Source organism: Schistosoma haematobium, chromosome 7 (genome assembly GCF_000699445.3).
Source record: "Schistosoma haematobium chromosome 7, whole genome shotgun sequence".
Taxonomy (NCBI): domain Eukaryota; kingdom Metazoa; phylum Platyhelminthes; class Trematoda; order Strigeidida; family Schistosomatidae; genus Schistosoma; species Schistosoma haematobium.
Window position 1 is genome coordinate 4,560,187 of NC_067202.1, and position 20,025 is coordinate 4,580,211.

The 20,025-nt window shown below is 35.8% G+C and overlaps 1 protein-coding gene across 3 annotated transcripts; it reads right to left on the minus strand.

Annotated features, from left to right (window-relative positions):
- Positions 1-1,523: 1,523 nt before the first annotated feature.
- On the minus strand, positions 1,524-18,802 carry MS3_00009465 (uncharacterized protein). Of its 3 annotated transcripts, none has more exons than XM_051217846.1 (12): positions 18,368-18,750; positions 16,103-16,176; positions 13,688-13,791; positions 12,461-12,557; positions 11,026-11,144; positions 9,582-9,761; positions 8,735-8,878; positions 6,638-6,839; positions 5,867-6,009; positions 4,058-4,279; positions 3,125-3,325; positions 1,524-2,080 (listed from the first exon to the last, which is right to left on the minus strand). In XM_051217846.1, exons 2-12 carry the CDS (start codon positions 16,161-16,163, stop codon positions 1,808-1,810), a joined length of 1,746 nt encoding a protein of 581 aa, XP_051064271.1. In that variant the 5' UTR covers positions 16,164-16,176; positions 18,368-18,750; the 3' UTR covers positions 1,524-1,807. The 3 variants fall into 3 exon arrangements, with proteins under 3 accessions (XP_051064271.1, XP_051064272.1, XP_051064273.1); XM_051217845.1 differs by lacking the exon at positions 18,368-18,750 and adding an exon at positions 18,751-18,802 and having other exon boundaries at positions 1,806-2,080; XM_051217847.1 differs by lacking the exons at positions 8,735-8,878; positions 18,368-18,750 and adding an exon at positions 18,751-18,802 and having other exon boundaries at positions 1,561-2,080.
- Positions 18,803-20,025: the final 1,223 nt, after the last annotated feature.

Sequence of the window (20,025 nt, forward strand, 5' to 3'; positions counted from 1 at the left end):
GGAAAGCGAGACGGAGAGCAATGCAGGTGAATGAGTCAACTCGATTCAACCAAGCGTGCCTCAATTATCATAGTCAAACGGAAACAATCCAAACATATGACTGGTGGGACAAGCAATGTGCACACAAACGCTTTCGTAGAAAGCCAAGGCTGATGAGCGAATAATTTATCAAGACAAAATGTGACTCAAGAAAGATGAGTAAATTGGTCTGTCTGGGAGCCAGGATAACTTATACGGGCTTGACAAGGTGATAGACACTACGACGTGGAGCTTGACCAGACATTTTGTTTAGTAAAAAGGCACTATTCGGTAGTCAGTGATAGGCTATCTTAAAGTAGTCCGAACTTAACCGGAGAGCAATGCCTACATATTTGACATCAATACATCACAGAAATCTTATGGGCTTTGATTTTCATGCGGTGCATCCAGTACATGACGAGTCTGACAATGTAGAAAGAATAAGTGAAAAATGCACCACTAGGTTATACGGTTTGTCACCCAACACCCTATCCGCCTAACAAACGTAGTTAATGTATAGAAAACAAGCCACAAGCACTGGCCAAGTGGGTTTGTTAACTTTGGTTGGCTAAGCTCGGAATTTCCTTGCCACTGAAGGTGACTTCAGTAGACACAGTATCCGGCGGGTTACCAGTTGGAGAAGTCATCAATTAGTGAACATGCAGAAAACATTCGACTTCAGGCACTGTTTCAAAATTTTTCAGCAGATATGAATTAGAATAACATGTACAGGTAGATACTGTTTTTTTTTACCAAGATTCTCATCAGGCTTCAATATACGATAACGCCTATACCGACATAGGGGATTATTAGACCAACTAAGCTGATTTATGGGTCATTGGGATAGACTAAGTAGAAATGAGTAAAAAGTGGACATCGATAGGAGTACTAATTGGCAACAATGTTGTTGATTTGTAGTGTAGGGATCTCTCGAATTTCATGAGCTACTTATGAGCATGCCGTGATATGGCCGAGAGTGGAGTGGGTCTGCTCCACCTCTCGAAATGCTCTCACGCGACCACATGTATACAGCCTCTGCTAGGGAAGCCCTACTCACTGAGAGGACGAAAAGCGGATGTCCGAATAGTCCACCTAAGGGAGTTGGAAGACCCTGATTCCAAACCAATTATGCATATGGGTCTCAGTATCCTTAGGGAACAAACGATGTATGAACCAATGGTAGGTAACCGGCTACCATGGGACTGCATCACCTTATGTTGCTTCACTGCCTTGTGGATTAGACCTTCAGGTCAAAGGCTCCGAGTGTAGTTCCCCAAGAAAACCACCGGCCTGGGCACCCGAACAGCATCCCAGCCCTCACGTAAATCCAATGATTGATGTGGCGCGTATGTATTTAGTACCTTCTTGTACCAATATGTGTTAAGATAAAATGTGGGCATGGTAACATTAAGAAGTTTTCGAAAGCACTGAAAGATGGTACATACCAAATGCGAACAGATAAACCCAAACAATCCCAATTAATTAAGAAGAAAAGACGACCTACTCTCTAACATAACAAATGCATAAAAACGGAAACGGGCGTAATTTAGAAATGTAGATATGATGCTGCATTAAAAAGAATATCATTAATGCGTCGAAAAAATGAGACAAGATGATAGTATTTGACGAAAGAGCAAGTGAAATGAAAACACTTAATAAACGAAACGAGCAAAATAAGACCGGTTATTGTCTTACATAGCATTGACAAAAGCGAGAACGAAATTTGTTCTCTAAATAACCATTTTAGTGTATTTTACAACTAATGTATAACATATAACGAACAGCTATCCTACGACGATTCCGCATGTGTATCCTCAACACACTCTGCATTTGATATAGGGTCTTTAGGAGGTTCATCTTCCTTGACTGACTTTCGTTCTTCTTCCTCTTCTTCTTCATCGTCATTTTCCTCCTCATCTTCGTCTTCACCATCTCCACGAGCATCTGTTGCTGACTCTTCTTTTGTAGAATCTTCTAACAGTTTAGCTTTGGCAGTTTCTAAAGCATGTTCTCTCTTCATATCAATAATGTGGCTGGGGAGTCCAAATAAAGTTAGGATAGTCTGAAAAAGAAGACAGTATGTTATCAACCGTTGGAAGTATTGTATAAGCCATAATTTTGAAGCCACTGAGGAAATGTGATCACAGAAAACAGCAAATGGAAAATTCATTGACTGAATAATTAAATAGTCTTTATACAAACCTAGATATAGGTTATATGAAATGAACACAAAAGCGTGAAATGTGAGTCCCCCTATACACAATCACGATGTTGTAGATGGTATGTTTACTTGTTATTCACGGGAACAAGTGTCGTTTATTGAATATAGAGACATCGAATTTTTTATTTGACCAATGCTACAACCACTACTAATTTGATGGTCATCTTGATATTTTTATCGCATTGTACTGATGTGATGTCCCAATTTGGGCGAATTGAATACTTGCACAAGACTCTTATGTTTAATTTAAAATTACATATTACCAGAATAACATACGTTTAGATATTGACTGTGTAAAATAGCGTTTTAACAAGCAGTCTTCATGAATTCAAGATGAGTTCTTTAGTGATTAATAAATACTTTATGTTCTTGGCTAGAATTCAAATAAGTCTAAAAACAATTCATGGACAGACTCGTAATTGTCTAGCTACTTCAACGAACTAATACGAAGTAAAATAATTAGTCGAAAAAATGGTAACTTGAAAATTAAGCGAATTAAAATGTACTCTTTATGAATTACAACGATTACCTAACGTTATCTTACCAAGTCAGAGTTGGCTCCACGTGAAATATAATAATCCTTTTTTATAAAGAACAGTAGTGTTTAAGCAAACAACTAAGTAACTAAACAAACCTTAATTACTTAAACTTGAAAATGCTTGAGATCAAGTGACATGGTATTTATTTATTGATGACCTCTCTAAAGAGGAAAATATCCTTTCATTAATAAAAACTGCACATTGTGCTCAGATTCTTTGTCACGAAAAATCGCGCAATCTGTAATAAGGTATGTAGTTATATACTCAAAGACATGTCCAAATAAAATGAACAAACTGATACTAACGTGCATATATATACGAATTATGCGTGTCATCGGTAACTTACGTAACAATCTCTATAATCAATCCTATGACGATCAGCACGCGATCGAATACATTTTTCTAAACTTTTTTTCCATGAACGAATTCGCGGATGAATATCATAGTATTTAATTGGAAAGTGTTTTCGCATATCATCATAGCAAGTAATACGGAAACCACAAACACATAAATGAAAACCTTTTTCTCCGATAATTCTTGCCAATTCCTATTAATGGAGAATGAAAAGTAACATTATGTTAAAAACTACAGTCTATCAACACATTTAGCAAGAAAAACATTCAGTTTCTTTCAATAAGTCATTGTCACTTTGTCGTCTCCTTGTATATCGATATTACAACAATTGAAATTTTATCACTGCTTGTTTTAAAACACACCAAAGTAATTCTTTTCAGTAATATAATCAGTATGACAGTTGAACACATACGTAGTTCAGTTTCAGTGAAATGAAAGTAAACAGAAAAACAAAAAGAATACAAAGCTATCTTTGATGTTTTTTAGGCAAAAGCAAAGACAAATTCTGGATAGACCCATGTAAATTTTATTGTTTTTATAACATACACATGTTTATAGATAATCCACAACCGTTAGCGAAGAATGGAACTGTTAAACTAACAGACTGATATCATCAACTGACTTAAATAAGACATATATTGAAAACCAGGAAGTACTGAGAGCAGTGATTTAACGGTCAAGCGTTCGTGCACGAGACCTAAACTCCCGGATCCGGTCGTCGACGGGGTAGCAAATGTGCACAGTCCTGAGGAGTCCCATAACAGGATAAAAGAACAATACATTGCTTCTCATTTCATGTCTGTCTAACTCCAATCAGTAGTTCAATATGTCAACAACATCCAATAATCTACACAAACCTACGTACTGATTAATAGAATACAATACGATATGAATAGTGAGATCGATAAACGAGAAACTGGCTCACTTTACTAGCTCTAGACTGACATGTTTTCCATACAGCGAAAACCGAATCGGATGCAGACAATCTCATTTCTTCTTCAAATGCAAATTCCTCCAAATTAAATTTCTCCTTATATTTCTTTTGATGTGTAAGAGTACGTAGATGATTTTCTATATCATCAGCTCCAATTAAATCTGCTTTACAAAGTGAACAGCTATATTCCAAATCTCGTGTATTGTATACTTGCTAAAAATAATAGGAGATAGGCAGTAGATTGTGGGGGTGCGGTAGGGGAATACAAATCTATTTATTAACAGTGGTGGAAAAGATGTGAAGTAATTATCTTCTACAAAAATATAAGCATAATCATATACAATTGATTATTCCTAAAGAAATTACTGAGATGGAATACTCTAATGGATACAGTAGTATGGTATTGTATTTTTCAGGTAAAAATCAGACAATTCAAAAACCAGATAATTCCTTCAATAAGAAAAAAATCAGTATTATTTGGTGCATTTATTAAAAATGAGGAGATTTAATGATAACAGACTACTACTTCTCACACTACTGTGGTGTATACTATTTATGTTGACAGATATAAGTAATATGTAACACCAGTCAGAAGTAGAATGCCTGCAGAAGACTGAGAAGATTGAATTGAAGAGGACAGAAACGTAGACAAAGAATAATTATAACGACAACAGAATCAAGAATATTACGAAGCACGTAAAGGATGAATGAATGAAAATGTGCAAATAATGTATTTAACGTATAGTTTTCATATTTTACGAAGGCAGTGTAATTATGCATTAAATACACACCTGAGTTCTCGTTCACTATACTATTGCTACTTAAAAGAGTCGGACAGAATATCAGTTGAAAATTAATGATGAAAAACATATTGAATGAATCAAGAAACATTTTTATGCTGAAGACTTAATTGTGATTTATCTTCTTCATGAAATAAAAATGATTACTTAGGAAACAATAGTTAGGGATAGTGATTTTGAACCCATATCAATGATTGAACGATTTTTACTCTTTATATAATTATACTGATTTGTTTGTTTTTAATAACTAGATGGTTAATTAAAAAAAGAAGGATACTGCAGCTTTGGAAGACTCTGTTGTCAAAAAAAAAATACAAAGTGAAAACTTTTATTTACTTATTTTTTTTGTTCTGAAAAAGGTGACTTACCTGAATATTCAAAGTTGTCTGTGCATAAATTGTTAGTTACACCACAACCTCATGATGTATGTGAAGAGAGAAAGAGGGGGAGAGAGAGACAGACAGAGAGAAGTTTAACATTTCGATAGCCACACACTGTATTCACACCTCCACGTTTACATGGACTGATCCAATGTTTTATCGATATAGGATGTTAATATTTGTAAATGATACTACGTCTCTATGTTGCTATGCATTTACATATACATACATATTTTCTAAAATAACTTTACTTTTACACAGATTAACGCTTTTTCTCTGTTGTTGAATGGAAGGACACAATAATCCAACACATAAATGCGCGGATGACCAAAGATTCTCTAATAATAAATAAGAAAAGTTGGTAAAATTGGTAGGTTTTACAGCTAACTATAAAGTCTATCTTTGTGTGTGTGCGGATGTAATGATTACAAACTAGACAACGCAAGTCACCTTGAAGCAACTCTGTAAAGTTGTAGTAGCCCACGATAACTAATTAAAAGTTATTAGACGTTTGGATAATTATTATGATTATCATCATTATCATCTCAAGTAACCCAGGATATTCAGTGAGGCAGTCAAGAATCAAAGTTTTCGGTGAATGTTTTTCACATTCAACCTACCTCCTGAATAAATTCCTCGCCAACTGGATTTGGTTCTTGAGAGATTAAATGTTTCAAGTCGAGGAATTTTTGCAAAAATGCATTTCCAGCATCCAATTCGACTTCCTTACAGTCTCCATAGTTCCCATATGGAACAGAGCAGTCTGGAAGAAATTTAAAATCAAAAATTTAGGATAAATGACTAACTGCAGTAACATAATGATCAACAAATTTTATGAACAAACTAAGAGTAACGACATAAACTGATTTTACGACACTGACAAACTCTGCACATCAGATGATTTTTTTCAAATACTTCAGTTAAAACAAATATTACAGTCATCCTTTTTACGGATATTTGTCAGTCCACAAAAAGAAAACATGGAAATGCCAATACTTGAAAAGTTATTTTGGTTTGATATGCTTACAGGTGCAAAGACCACGAAATTGTCTCTGACGCTTGGAAGATATAGTTTGTGGATTTGAATCACACAATGACTGAAAGGATTTCGTACGAAAATTGATAGCAAACACCTTGGAGCAATAAAATAAAATATAGACCAACAGATATCGAATGGTGAGATTCTACAGTACGGCTGTGTAACTGGATTTAATACTATGTAGACTAGTGCTACATACACAGTAATACTTACAGACTAAACGACTACATGAGAAATGATTAAATTAGATTCTAAGTTAGCCTTAAACAATAAATACGCACAACATTCAATAAGAACAGTAGTAATTTGCTTCTTAAAAATGAAAAACTATTTTCGAGGATAAAGTACTTACCTTTATTCATATACAATGTGAACGAACCCAATGGATCATTAGCAACTTCTTCCGGTGTCTTTTTCAGTTGTCCTCTTAAAAGTCTAGCAACTCTACAAAGACGTTTATGCTTTTTCCACTTTAGATGAGCATAAAAGTGACGACCATTTTGAAATGTTTGTTCGCATACATCACAATAATCTGTACGTCTTGGAGCCTTTTTCTGTTTTGAACAAGAAGAAACAGTTCATGGTAAATCTCAATTGTTAAAATCAATCATAATACCGATTAAGCAATAAATTTTATGAAATCCAATAATCAGTAACGAATCTACTCTTAAAGGGGCTTTGGTTAAACATTGTGCTTGTTTCAGGAAAACAATTTTTAAAAAAATATAAGTTGGTAAATACAATACACAACCAGTTACAAACTTGTAACATTAGGTCCCAAAGTATCCTTCATTGTGTGAACTCATCAATAAAAACCTCCTTGAAATCGTTTAATTATTTGCAAACAGATCAAAAAATTGTTGGAAACGAAATATGTGACAAACATACTTTATAATGTGAGATTTTTGTCACATTTTTTAACGAAATAAAATGACATTTTTAACCAAAAAATGTTCAATTTGATAAGCGTCCCATGAAAATGATCATACTGCAATAGTGTACCGACCAGCATCACAATGACACCAAAGGTAATATAGATTAAGTATACACCACTATGACTTTTATAATAAGACAGATCCTAATTAGACAGCATAAACCAGATAAATGGACCTTTAAAGTACATTCGACGATTTACTTTAAAGTGTGTATAGCTATTTAACAGTTTTGTATAAGTACTTTAAACTAAGATAGTACTGAATACATATTGTATCTAAGATCGCTAATTAATAGATGATTAAGTACGATGTGAACAACCGATACATCACTGTCCAATAAAAAAATGTTATTCATATATTCGGGATTAACTTTCACATCATGTAACGAGTATACACTGTCGTCGAGCAATTTCTTTTGGAGCTCCTTATCAAAATGTCATTAATGACAAAATCAGAGAAATGGTACGATTAAACAATCTCTCCAGTAGTTTATTAAGTTACAGAGGTGACTGTACATCATCATTAAACCTTGGGCGTTTTTTTATAGGGATTTTAATTCACCGATATTTTCAGACACAACCATCTTTAACATATGACTGAATTGGAAAACCCCTATTCAAATATTACTCTGATATCCAAAACACGACTATTGGCCCATACAGCGCAAAATAAGCATTCGAAAGGGAGTGAAGGTACGACAAATATGGTCGCGACATGAACGGAACGAAGTCAGCCTTTGACATATTTTACCCAAGTATGTGGTATATCATGTAGACACAATGATCATTACATAAACTGAGTAGGAATTTTCGAAGATGAAATTATTGTGGTGATGGACCATTTTTGGGTCTCCAACCACCCTACGTTTGTAAAACGCTTAAAATGTTTTTTAAAAAAAAGCTTAATTACAAGTATAGGTTTATGTAATCAACCTCGAATCGTACACGATTATGAGCTAGTGATACCACTAAGTTACTTAGACCGAAGTAGGGAGAGCATGATTCGAGTCTTTAATTAAATGGCTGGGATTATAGTATATCAACATCCAAGACAATATTTTACCGATACAGTTGGTTACGCTTATACGTTTAGCAACAGAACTAGCCCTTAGATGCGACTGGACTGCAATTTGTTGGAGAGCAGACAGAGGATAACCAATATAAATTTGGATAAGAACTTCTTTACGAAAACAAGTTTGTCCACATCTAGTCTATTAACTGAAATAGACATCGCAACATGTTTTTAGAAAGAAACCAATCCCTAAATTGAAACTTCAGGTATTCTAGAATTAACAAGAGAGACTAATTGTTGAGACATACACTTCAGTTTCATTTTAGGTGAAAATATTCTGGGAAGTAAAATTGACTCAATAAATTCCCGATGATATACAAATTGTAACCACTTATGAAGTATAATTTAGTAACCCCGGTCAATAAAGCTGGGTAGCAATTGCAGCCCAATAGATGTAAAATGAGATGATAATCATAAAAACTCGCGACATGTATTTCACTTACAGATTCTCCTTCGTCTGACTCATTTTTGTTACGATCAGACTTTTTCATATGTCCCTCTGCTGTGATATGATCAAGGTATTGTTCTTTTCTTTGAAATGATCGTTTGCAATCTTCACAGTAGAAATTAGGTTTTCTGTTTCTGTTCTAAAAATTTAATGAAACTAATTCCTAACAGAGTGTGGTAGAGCGAATTAACTGGTAATACAATTACATGAGGTACTGATTCGAAATCCTAAAGGAATTAATCATGAAGTCATTGTCTCTTTTAAATAACACATCAAAATAATTGGACATGATATATAATTATTTAAGTTTATGATGGATGCACAGTTTAGATTATCAAAGATGACTACTGCACTAAAAATGATTTTTGGAATTAATTTATGATCGAGGTACATAAATGCTCATAGTATGATACATATACAGGTTACTAGCATTCATCCATTGGATTTTCATCTCGAGAAACAAGAATGATTGGGATGAGTTACACATACACAGTTACTAACAGGAAGAAGAATAGATGTCAGAATGATTTATTTTTCAGTTCGATGTGAAATCGTAGTAATTCACCGCTAGAAACTTCCAGCGATAGTCTATAACCGATTACAGATAAGTTTTCCATTAGTTTCATTTGTTTAGAGTTCTTCTTACGTTGTATTATCTAGTGTGCAGTGAGGCAATTTGAACCGATTTTGGTTTTGTGAACACTTGTAACCAAATGAAAATCGTCTGCTAGGTTTGGAGACACGTTTTCATGGTATCGACCCTACCTAATTATTCAAACCAACATACGAAAATGAAATGTGTAAACTTTACAACTGAATAAATATAAAATGAAATGACTTACATTACTTCTGCGGTAGTCACTTCTAGACTTTCCTTTACCCCTTCTATCTTCAGTTGTATTAAAGCTACGTTTAAAATTACGGATGTGCCTTTCAGTATCCAAATGTATGGAATAAGTATGCTCATCCGTGAATGCTACATCACAGTATTTACAGTATATTCGTAGTTTAGGTTTTCGATTCTAAAAAGACAGTGAAAACAAATAGTTAAATCTGTTTACGAGAACTTTTAACTACTCATTTAACAGGTAAAACTATGTGTACTTAGTTTGGTGATTCTGGGCGGAGGGTACTACAACCCGGTTATCCAACTACAGTAACAGAAGTAAAGTTTGAACCTGGAACTTATTGGTTGAAATTCAAGTTGCTTTGACTACTGAGAACTAAAACAAGTGATCAAAAAAACTCTAAAACAAAACCGTTTGGCAGAACAGACTAATTATTCAACTTATGTAAAAATAAGTAACATAAAAAGAGCATAGTCACCTAAAGCTCAATAATAGATATTACAACAAACAACAACTTTGAAGGATTAAGTTGTGCAAATTAAAATCCATCCACTCTGTTTTCATTTTAAAAAATATAACCAGTAAAATTATATTTATTTATCCAAAAATTTGACTGACTTTGTTCCCTGTGAACAATAATGAAATAATACCGTAAAGGCTAAACTAAACTAAACTGGAAAGCCTGTGAAATTCTAAACTAAACCTATCAGCACATATGATCAAATTGTGACCTTTCCTTAAAATATAGAGATTTTGTAAATTAGGTTAAATAAAAGTCACCGATTTCGTGCAAAATATACATTTATGTAATATTTATCAAACTCAAGAGTTAGCTGAGTACGCAGGAACATTCATCAAGTGAACACTGAACATTATCTTCCCAACTACATGTCACCAATTCATTGTGAGTTAATGTGATTTCGAAAGAGTAAAAACAAAACAATGGTACAATACAACATTTAAATCACTAAAATAAAAGTTCCAATATATTAATAAATAAATAGCGCTGAGAAAACTTGACAGCCTTACACTACTAATATATAACAGGACAATGAGCAGAAAGATTGTTGAAGAGAAATTACAAAGGGTTTACATAAAGCATATACAGCCTTAGATCATCTACTTGCATTTCGCTGTGTGTTTTAAAGTCCAAACTGTCCTATCGTCTGGTCATCAAGTGTTCTGCCTACATCATGCCTTCGATGTACTGAAACTCTTCAAGCCGTCTGACGAAAGTAACAACTTTAAGACCATGTTCCGCAACATACTACTTACAATCAATCTTGTGAGTAGCGTCCACCACACTAACACAATACAATACATCGTTTCTATTCTTTAATAGAACACATAAATAAAAAAATTATGTGATTGAAATCTAAATCTCAATGACTTTAGGAATTATTAAATAATAAGCGTTAATCACTAAATCGGTAATTACTTGTTCAAGTATAGGCGTAGACGGAGGAGGTTGATATCGTGGTTGACTATTGATTGGTGGCTCTCGAGAATGATACCAATAACTTGAATCATGTGATGGAGTTTGGAATTGATTCCCACCTAAAAATAAAAAAGATAAAATTAGTTTGCATGAGATGCAAAGAAAGTAATTAGAGTAAAGGTGGATGAATGAAGTTTGTAAAACTTACAGTATGAGAATTTAGAGAGAATTAGACACATTAAAACAGAAGGAACAGGTAACTTACTGAATATCACTTATGGTACATAGTATATCGCTGACAAGCTTACGTTTGAAGCAACTAACTCTAGATTACCCATCGATGTGACGTACTTTTCAAATGTTTATCAATTTTGGGGTCGTGGAGATTATTGAGGTCACTAACAAGCCGAGGTTAGATAATCAGTGAAAACTTGGAAGGACTGTATGGAAGTTTCACCTTAGTATGGAACTACGCAATGGATATTCACGACCTCACCGCACAGGATTGAACCTAAAAACAATCGGTATCGTATGCGAACCCTTGAACTCCAGACCAATGACAAGGCACCCAGTGGTACACAAGTCTAACTTTCATTCAACCCACGACTACCTTCCAATATCTTTGGTGGGTAACTGCCTCACATTCAACACGGTTGAACTCCAGTGATCACGGTTTCTTACTAGGACTCCGGAAACCCATCCCCCGAAGCGTGTCACCAGTAAGCACATGGTTTTTAAAATCTTTGCGACAGAAACATGAAAAACTGGCAGGAATGAGTAAAACTGGATGATAGTCGCACTAATCCAATATACGAACTTTTAAAGAAATTGATTGGATATGGTCGTTTGTATAGAGGTTTATGCTGTTTGCTTGGGCAAAAGTCTAACTGGATTCGATATACAGAATAGTTATTTCAATCACAACGTGCACGAGATTATCTTTCACTGTATTGCACAAGGGGAGAGGGGGATAACTATAAGCTTACTTTATTTATAGAAAAAAGGCTTCATGTTTAAAAATAACATTCTTATGATGAACTACGACAGGTGAATTATGTTAAAGAAATCTTAGATGTAAACGACCTTTTAGAATAACCGTATAAAAAAGATCAATGGTGAAAGCTCACACAAAACAGTATTGAAATTTTTTGGATCACGGTTTTTATAGATGTCAATAACATTCTCGCATGACGGAGGACGTAGTCACATCTAGTAGACGACATTCCGTGAAAGAGTTGTATTCACTGCTTCCAAATGCGAAAAGATGAGACTGGATATAAAACAATGTGGTTAGTTTGAAAAAGGAAAGATCTACGTTTACGTGAGTTGGAAAACCTTAAAACTAAACAAATATATGGTGTCTACTCGACCACATAACATATCAGAGCAAAAGTTAGAAAAATTCGGAGTATGGAAAAGAATAGAAGCAGCTTACTCCATTGAGCACTATAAGCAGGTTGAGTAGGTGTGGAATTTGTGGAATATCCATACTGACCATTAAAATCATTAACGGGCGATTCATAATCTTGTACCTAAGAAAAAGTTTAGTAAAATTAGGATTTAATTGAAATTTTTATTTAAAATTTTGTTTTTAATTGACTGGATGTGGAGAGACTATTTGATGGAATATTAGGACTGTGTTTCATAAACCTTTGCAATGACTGACAAATATATGTATACCTTCTATTCACTAGCACGTTTTATATCAATTGTAATATCTGTTTTCTTGATAAATCCGATTTTAATCATTTCAGACACTGTATATGCAAAGCTGAAAAAACTACACCCTCGATGTGCATATAATATCGTCAAAGTGATTTTCAAAAAACTTAAAACGTGAATTTTACTTTTTAAAAAAATAGTTGTTTGGTCGGAATTCATCTGTCTGGTAAACTTTTCCATACAGTTTCGTGAAGTAAGATACGTATATTAAATGTAACTTAAATAATGAAGATTAAACTGAGGAGGATGACCTCCGAATTTATGCTTCACTTTACCTACAAAGAATGACCTATGAACTATAGACAGAAATCCTAAGCAAAGGTTGAGTGTTATAAAGATTGTATATTAACGTGTAACAACTTGGTTCCCAAACGTTTCTATCGTAAATCCGGGTTGACTTCATTTTTGTCACAAAACTAAGTGCATGAACAACTGTGATTATACAATTTTCCTAAGATTCAACCAGTCTTGCGACTATAGCATACTGCATATTTTTGTAACCCATACTCGGTTTTGAACGTATGTTCAAAAGTGTTGTTTTATCCAATATGAGACACGAACACTGAATTCACTTACGATGCACAAAGAAAACAGTCAAGTGCTAAAAGCATGATTCTAAGTCGTAACAAAATTTATTTTACCCTCAATGTACCGAACAACCAATTAGATATGGCGGATACGAAAAGTCGATAGCATCGAATATGGATTGTAAATGGTGAAACATATGGAAATAGGGATATGCCACGACTCATCTGCAACAGAGTTGTTTATAAATCTAAACCTATTTATTTTTAAAAGGAATAATTATGGTTTTTGAAGTGCTCGTCTCTTCAGTATGACGCATTATTGTACATCACAACAATTGCTGGGAAAGCAAAATCATTCACAACCATATTCAACGATTGTACATTTATTAAATTTAACTGTTTATACAACTTACCTGGGGTCCCATATAGTCAGTGTACGGAGGGGGCTGCTGGTTAGTCGAGTCATAACCATAGGTATATTGTGGCTCTTGAACAGGTGTATGCACTTGGTTTGGACCTAAAAAGGTTTTAACAAATCACAAGTGCTGAAAGGACAAAATTTGGAGATGCTGTCGATCCCTACCAACAATACAGTCATTACGTTTGCATGTGTTAACTACTCCACTTAGAAATGTACTGGCAGTTTAAACAAAGAGAACAGTTAATTGAGCTATGCAAGGTGGACTAAATGTCACTTAGTATCAGAATCAATCAAATACCAGTATGATATGATGCCTAATGACTCACTTCAACCTAATGTGTTGTAAGCAATTATTCGGTCGACCTAAGAAACAAGAGAGCTAAAACGTAGATAGTCACAAGTCAGGTTTTGACACAGAACGAAAAGAAAACAGGAAAATAGTGACAACAGTAATATTATTTCACTTGTACACCTGAATCATTCCTGTTGTTGGTTCTAAGGGTTGCAATACAAGTTTCCGTTGGAATATGTATATCCCGTGTGGAGAGCCTAGATATTGTCATTTAACCACAAGTACTTTTGGTAAAGTTGAATGATGGTCAAGAGTGGGGTCCAGAACAAGTACTTCGTCTCATTTGAAACTCGACTGAATGTACCTGCACCTTAGTGTTGTTCACAAGCCGTTGGCTACCTGGACTCAGTAGCTCACTGGATAATGCGACGGTGTTTGGAGCGGAGTCCCAGCGTAAACATCAACATTGGGATGTTGGTACACCCAAATGGCGAGCTGTAAGTAAAACTAATCTTGTCTTGAAATCCGATTTAGCTACCACTCAACTTTACTGAAAGCAGTAAAAAGTTTGACAAAGTAAACTAAACAAGTAGAAACAATAAATGAAATATAGTGTGTGGTGCCGAAATTTTGGACAAAAGTGGATGTACATGAAACTGCCTACAGTATCCTTAAAAACCCATTGCAAGGATGACATCTCTGTACATGACTGAAGTCAACAGTTCTGCAGATCAAGGGAGCCTCCAACTTTGTTCGCCTACAATCCCTTTCCCAAATTACTCCTACGTTAGTCAGAGTACCAAGTTGGAGCAAACAGTAGTTTAGCACAAATAACTTATGCTCTGACCGTGTCCTTTTTCGAAGGTATACAACTTTATCAAATGAAGTGGTTAATGTACACGATAATCTCCTACATTCCTAAACTAGAAAGCGCGAAAGCAACTTTAATAAGAATAGATTGAGAAGTGTCTTAGTTAGTAGCAAAGACTAGCAAAGGTAAAATAATCGAGACAAATTAATTTAATTTGTGTTTGGATTTACTAAGACTGGTCTAGAGGCGACAATTTAGTAACAAAACTACATCACCGAATGACGTATTAGAGACGTGTGTACTATATCCAATCTATAATTTACTCCAGAGAATCCTCAGAACGTTAGTAGGTCCAATTCATGAGGTGACTGAGTGCGGATCTATAAAAACGTAGACAACCTTCTACAAATTCCCTGATTCCTTACTATCGACAAAGCAGTATTTGTTTGCCTTTGATGTATCACAAGAGCCCTATTGAACCAGTAATTACTTGAATTCCGTTTTGCGAACTCTCTTTTCTCTAAAGAATTCGAGTGATATGCCAATGCCAGATTTTAGTCTTTTTTTTTTTCTATGAATACGGAGGAAAGTTTGGAGTCCTGATTATAGCACTGAAAGTTAAAATGGGCAGACTAAAGAAGCTTTATCATCCAGCTTTCAAGGAGTTTATTATGCGCCTGATCAGATTAACTTTAGTCACAACACACATCCATGAAAAGGGTTTATTACACCTATTTGGTGCTTGTAACATACAGAAACACTGATGTATAGCTTTCCATGACTACATCGGTTTAAGTTGAAACAATTTACAGCAACAAAAGACAAGAACGATGTTAGAATAAACGATAGTAGCAAAGGGAGAAGTGAAACAAGTCATAGATAAAACCATGATAGCTGAGATAGATTGAGTCAAATGATTCCCATCATTCCGAGTCTGCATTTCGCTACACAACTGAGATTAGTAGCTAATATCTTTGTGGACTGCTATCTTTATTCAGTCTGGGGACTCGGCTTTTGAAAACTACACGAGGATTCGGTTACTGAAAATGACGGGCTTGTTTAAACCTCAATACATAAGTAGTGGTTTTGTGCTTGAAGGATTTAGTTTTCGAGTCCTTTAACCACACATCGGAAACTTGCTTCATCCACTTCGAGTGAACAAGCCGAGCAACAAGCTTCAGTATAAAAGTTTGGCTCAATGCCAGTATATGATACTCCGCTTGGTTACTGCGTTGCACTATTTTTTATGCCAACGAAGTTCTTGGACAAATGGCAATAAGACAGAGGATGAAATGGATTCGTACCCCAAGTATAATTTGGTTGCATCGGAAACATGTATCCATATTGTCCAGTATAATTGTTCATCTTAGAACGTCGTCTAAAAAAGAATAATTGGAAATGAATACAAAAATTGATCACAGAACAGATGGGATGAAAGTTGAGTATGAAGTCTGAAAATGAACCGAGTTGCAGTGTGGGAAATAGTAGTACGACCCAGGAATTCTACATCCAATCCAATAGGTCACCAACCACTTTATAAAATAACCCATAAAATTTAGTTAATGAAAATTAATAAACAAGTTGCATTAAGGCTGAACACCATAGAATAAAATGATTAGTTTTAACCTATGCATTTCAGTCGTTAATTCGAAACCATCTTCATACATGATTCTTCAGTCTTGAACTGTTTCCTTGTCGAAACTACTTAAACATACTTACCAGGGCAGTGTATTTTTGATCCTGATACAAACACTCAATAATTAGCGTAATTACCAGGCGGTTCATAAAATATACTATGGTTCTCATACATTCACTTAGATCAGGTTCAAAAGTGAGGCCATATGTCGCAGTGTAACTTCCCTTCTTAGTTTTTATACAATATAAAGTAGTATGAATTCGATGGGTTTGCGTTTGATCAGTTGACAGACCCGAAGGATTTTGTCCTAACGTCCTGATGCCTTAAGTCACTTTAATGATCACGACTACTGCAACCATCCCTATATCTATCTCTTAACATATTTAGCCATATTGTAGTTAACCACAGGTCTAAAACTTTACCATCCATCACCATGGTAACTGACATGCTAAGATGAGTTTGACTCCAACAGGTGTGTGGTCTGCAAGCTAATGCGCTTCTATTACATCACAACTGGCTAAGATTTGAAGGGGAAAATTCATTAGATGTGGTCACTCTTCCAAGTTGTCTGTCCTTGATCCGTCTGTCTTCCGCAAAAGTAGTTCGACAACTAAGGCATTTTTAACCTTAATATTAGTTTCACCTGATTACACACTTGTAAATTTCGCAGCTTTTTTACAACTCATGAACTGTATTACCACAGGTGTTTGGCTCTTCAAATACTCCAACTTCAAGGTTGTGTCAGACCTGTCATCCGAAAGGTCATATGATGCAACTTTGTACCCCGATATTATCCGGGCAAAGACTACTCTCCAAACCCACTCGGTTAGAGTGGCTTAGTAAACATTAGTTTTCCATAGCCGCCTTGTCCTTTGTATTTCTAACCGTATTGATGTCATGTAGCAGGCAACGGTGTTTTTTGCATCTATGATGACTCTAGCATGCCTTTTACTTGTATCCCCACGGCCTCATGACTCCCATCGACACACGAACCAGTTCCTCGGCTCTTGATTGGGACCATCGACAGGGTTAAAATGTCGTACATTGATGAGCGAAATGCTTATTGGGACTGGAAAAACCGACCGAGAGCAATCCTAACTTGAGATGAAATAAACTCATTAGGCTTAACAAAACTCGGCTTTTACTTCCCGTCGATTTATCCACTGGTATCGCCCACAACCAGGTGGAAGATTTACTATTCGCTCCTAAGGAATTCAAGGAAATTCCTTCAGGGAAGATGTGTGAGTATTGTTCTGGTAGTTGAGTGAAGTTAATACAATCGATAGAATTTGATCACCATTTAAGAATGATGAGGATGACATAGGCTTCCTCTAAGTGACCGACCAACTGCTGCAATGCAGTGAAACGTACCAAACATCAATCTACGCGATTTTCTAGGAACACGAGATACTTCGAAATCCAGATGGGTAAAACGTACATTGCTAACCGTAATGTAGATGGTAGCAGAAACGACTAGGTTATCCACAATGATGTACGTTCTGGAGGCTAGCGAGTTGTCGATCAACATACCTGTTTAGAGAACTTTTTGAATACTTGCTGCTTAAAGCCAATTTTAAGTTTTTCAACAGAACACATCAAGTGAGCAGAATTTTCCCGTACAAGCAGTATAATTCCCAGAAATTCAATAAACACGTCTTCAAAAGTATTGACGGACGTAAATTCAACAGTACGAGAGCTTAGTGACCTGGCGAACTTGTATATGTTAACGCTTAGTAAACAACTCGATGGGTTTTAACACACTAAGTCAATAAACCAAGTACTTAGAAATAATAAACTTGGGATGGTGAAACGCTAGTATTAAGACGGACTATTGACAACTAGAAAAAATTACCAGCATCACTAACATGACAGATCGGGAGCAAGAGAGTGACCGGTAAAGCAACCACCTAATAGTGTTATCATTACTTCTTACCGGGCAATCTCAGCTCAAAGACTACATATTAGGATTTTTTGAGAATCACGGGTTCACAAATCTTCAGGTTGTGTAAGGATATTTAGACATTAGTAGAAGCGATTATGCACGCCAAAGGCTTGTGAAAACTACTGAGAAATACTTCCACGCCATCAGCGTTACGGATCAAATACACTAGAAGTTTTATGTCACATCCAATTACAAAGTGTTCTAGAATTAACAGAGGACAATATGTCTGTTAACAGTAAACCGCCCATATTGTTCAACGGTGGCTGAGTAAAATACAAAAAGCACTAACGAAAACAAACGCGGAGTTCCATTAACTATCAGTTTATTAAATCTAGGTCACTTTTCTGACCATAAATAACAAAGGATAAACTAACCCCAACAAATATGGAAACGAAAGTGAACCTGCGGATTTAGTCAAAGGCCATCCATTCAATACCCAATATTATGGTCCCAAGGTTTAGTCCAAATTCAAGAACTGTCGAATAGATGTATATAAAATTGTAAACTGTTTTTTGACTCAGTCTACTTTCAATAAATATTAAGCAACCACTCAACTTGTGCTGATACCAAAATATGCACCGTCTAGGCGCCTTCAGTTTCAGATTGGGAAGGACCAGAGAATAGGTGGCCTGTGTTAGTCCTGGCAAAGACGGTCTCTCAGTTCACCCAAATTTCTTTTGAAAAAGTTGACAGATGATGCTTCGATCATGTGTTGAGGTAATAAATTCCACTTGCTGATGATTCGATGAGAGGGTTGATAGTCAGCTGACAAGTAATTTGTCCAGTGCTTGTGAACTTTTTGGAATGTCCTCGTAAATTCTCTGTCTTGGAAGACAATTAAAATGAGGGCATATTATATGCAAACTGATCATTTAGTAATTTAAAAACTGTGATCAACTCACCGCTGACTCTTCGATATGACAACAGGATTATGTTCAGTTTAGCCAGTCGAGCATCATACGGGAGCATCGCTATTTCTGGGATCAGCTTAGTTGCTGTTCTTTGAACCTTTTCCGAAATACCACTGTCTTGTTGAGCAGAGAATAGCCTCTTGTATACAGCATTCAAGTTTAGGACGCACGAATACTGTGTACAAATGCCCTGGTATGGCCGAGAGTGGGGTGGGCGTGCCCTCCCTATCGAATTGCTCTCAAACGGCCACGCGTATACAGCTCCTGCCAGAGAAGCCCTACCCATTGCCTTCCCGTGGCGGGGGTGTTTTTTTACGCAAATGAGAGGACGAAAAGCGAATATCAGTCACTTATTCACTCTCTTTTATTCCCACTTTGTGTATCCTTATTTTTCGACTTATACAGCAGCTCGCTTATGGTAGAAACTCGGTTCTATCCAAACGTTCTCGAGTCACTGTCCGGTTGAGAATTGTATGCTACCACCAAATACGAATACTGAAGCGGTTTTTATGAAACCACGCGCATCATTCAGACTGGCTACCTTCAACGCTCGCACACTTATGCAGGTCGGACAACAGATAGGGCTGGCTATGTCTTTGGAAAGTCTTAATATTGATGTTTGTTGTCTGTCCGAGACCCGTATTCAAGACTCTGGTGAGGTACTACGAATTCGTTCTCCACCTGTCGCTTTAAAAAGCCTGTTTCACATGCGTTTGTCCGGGGACCCTGTGTCATCTT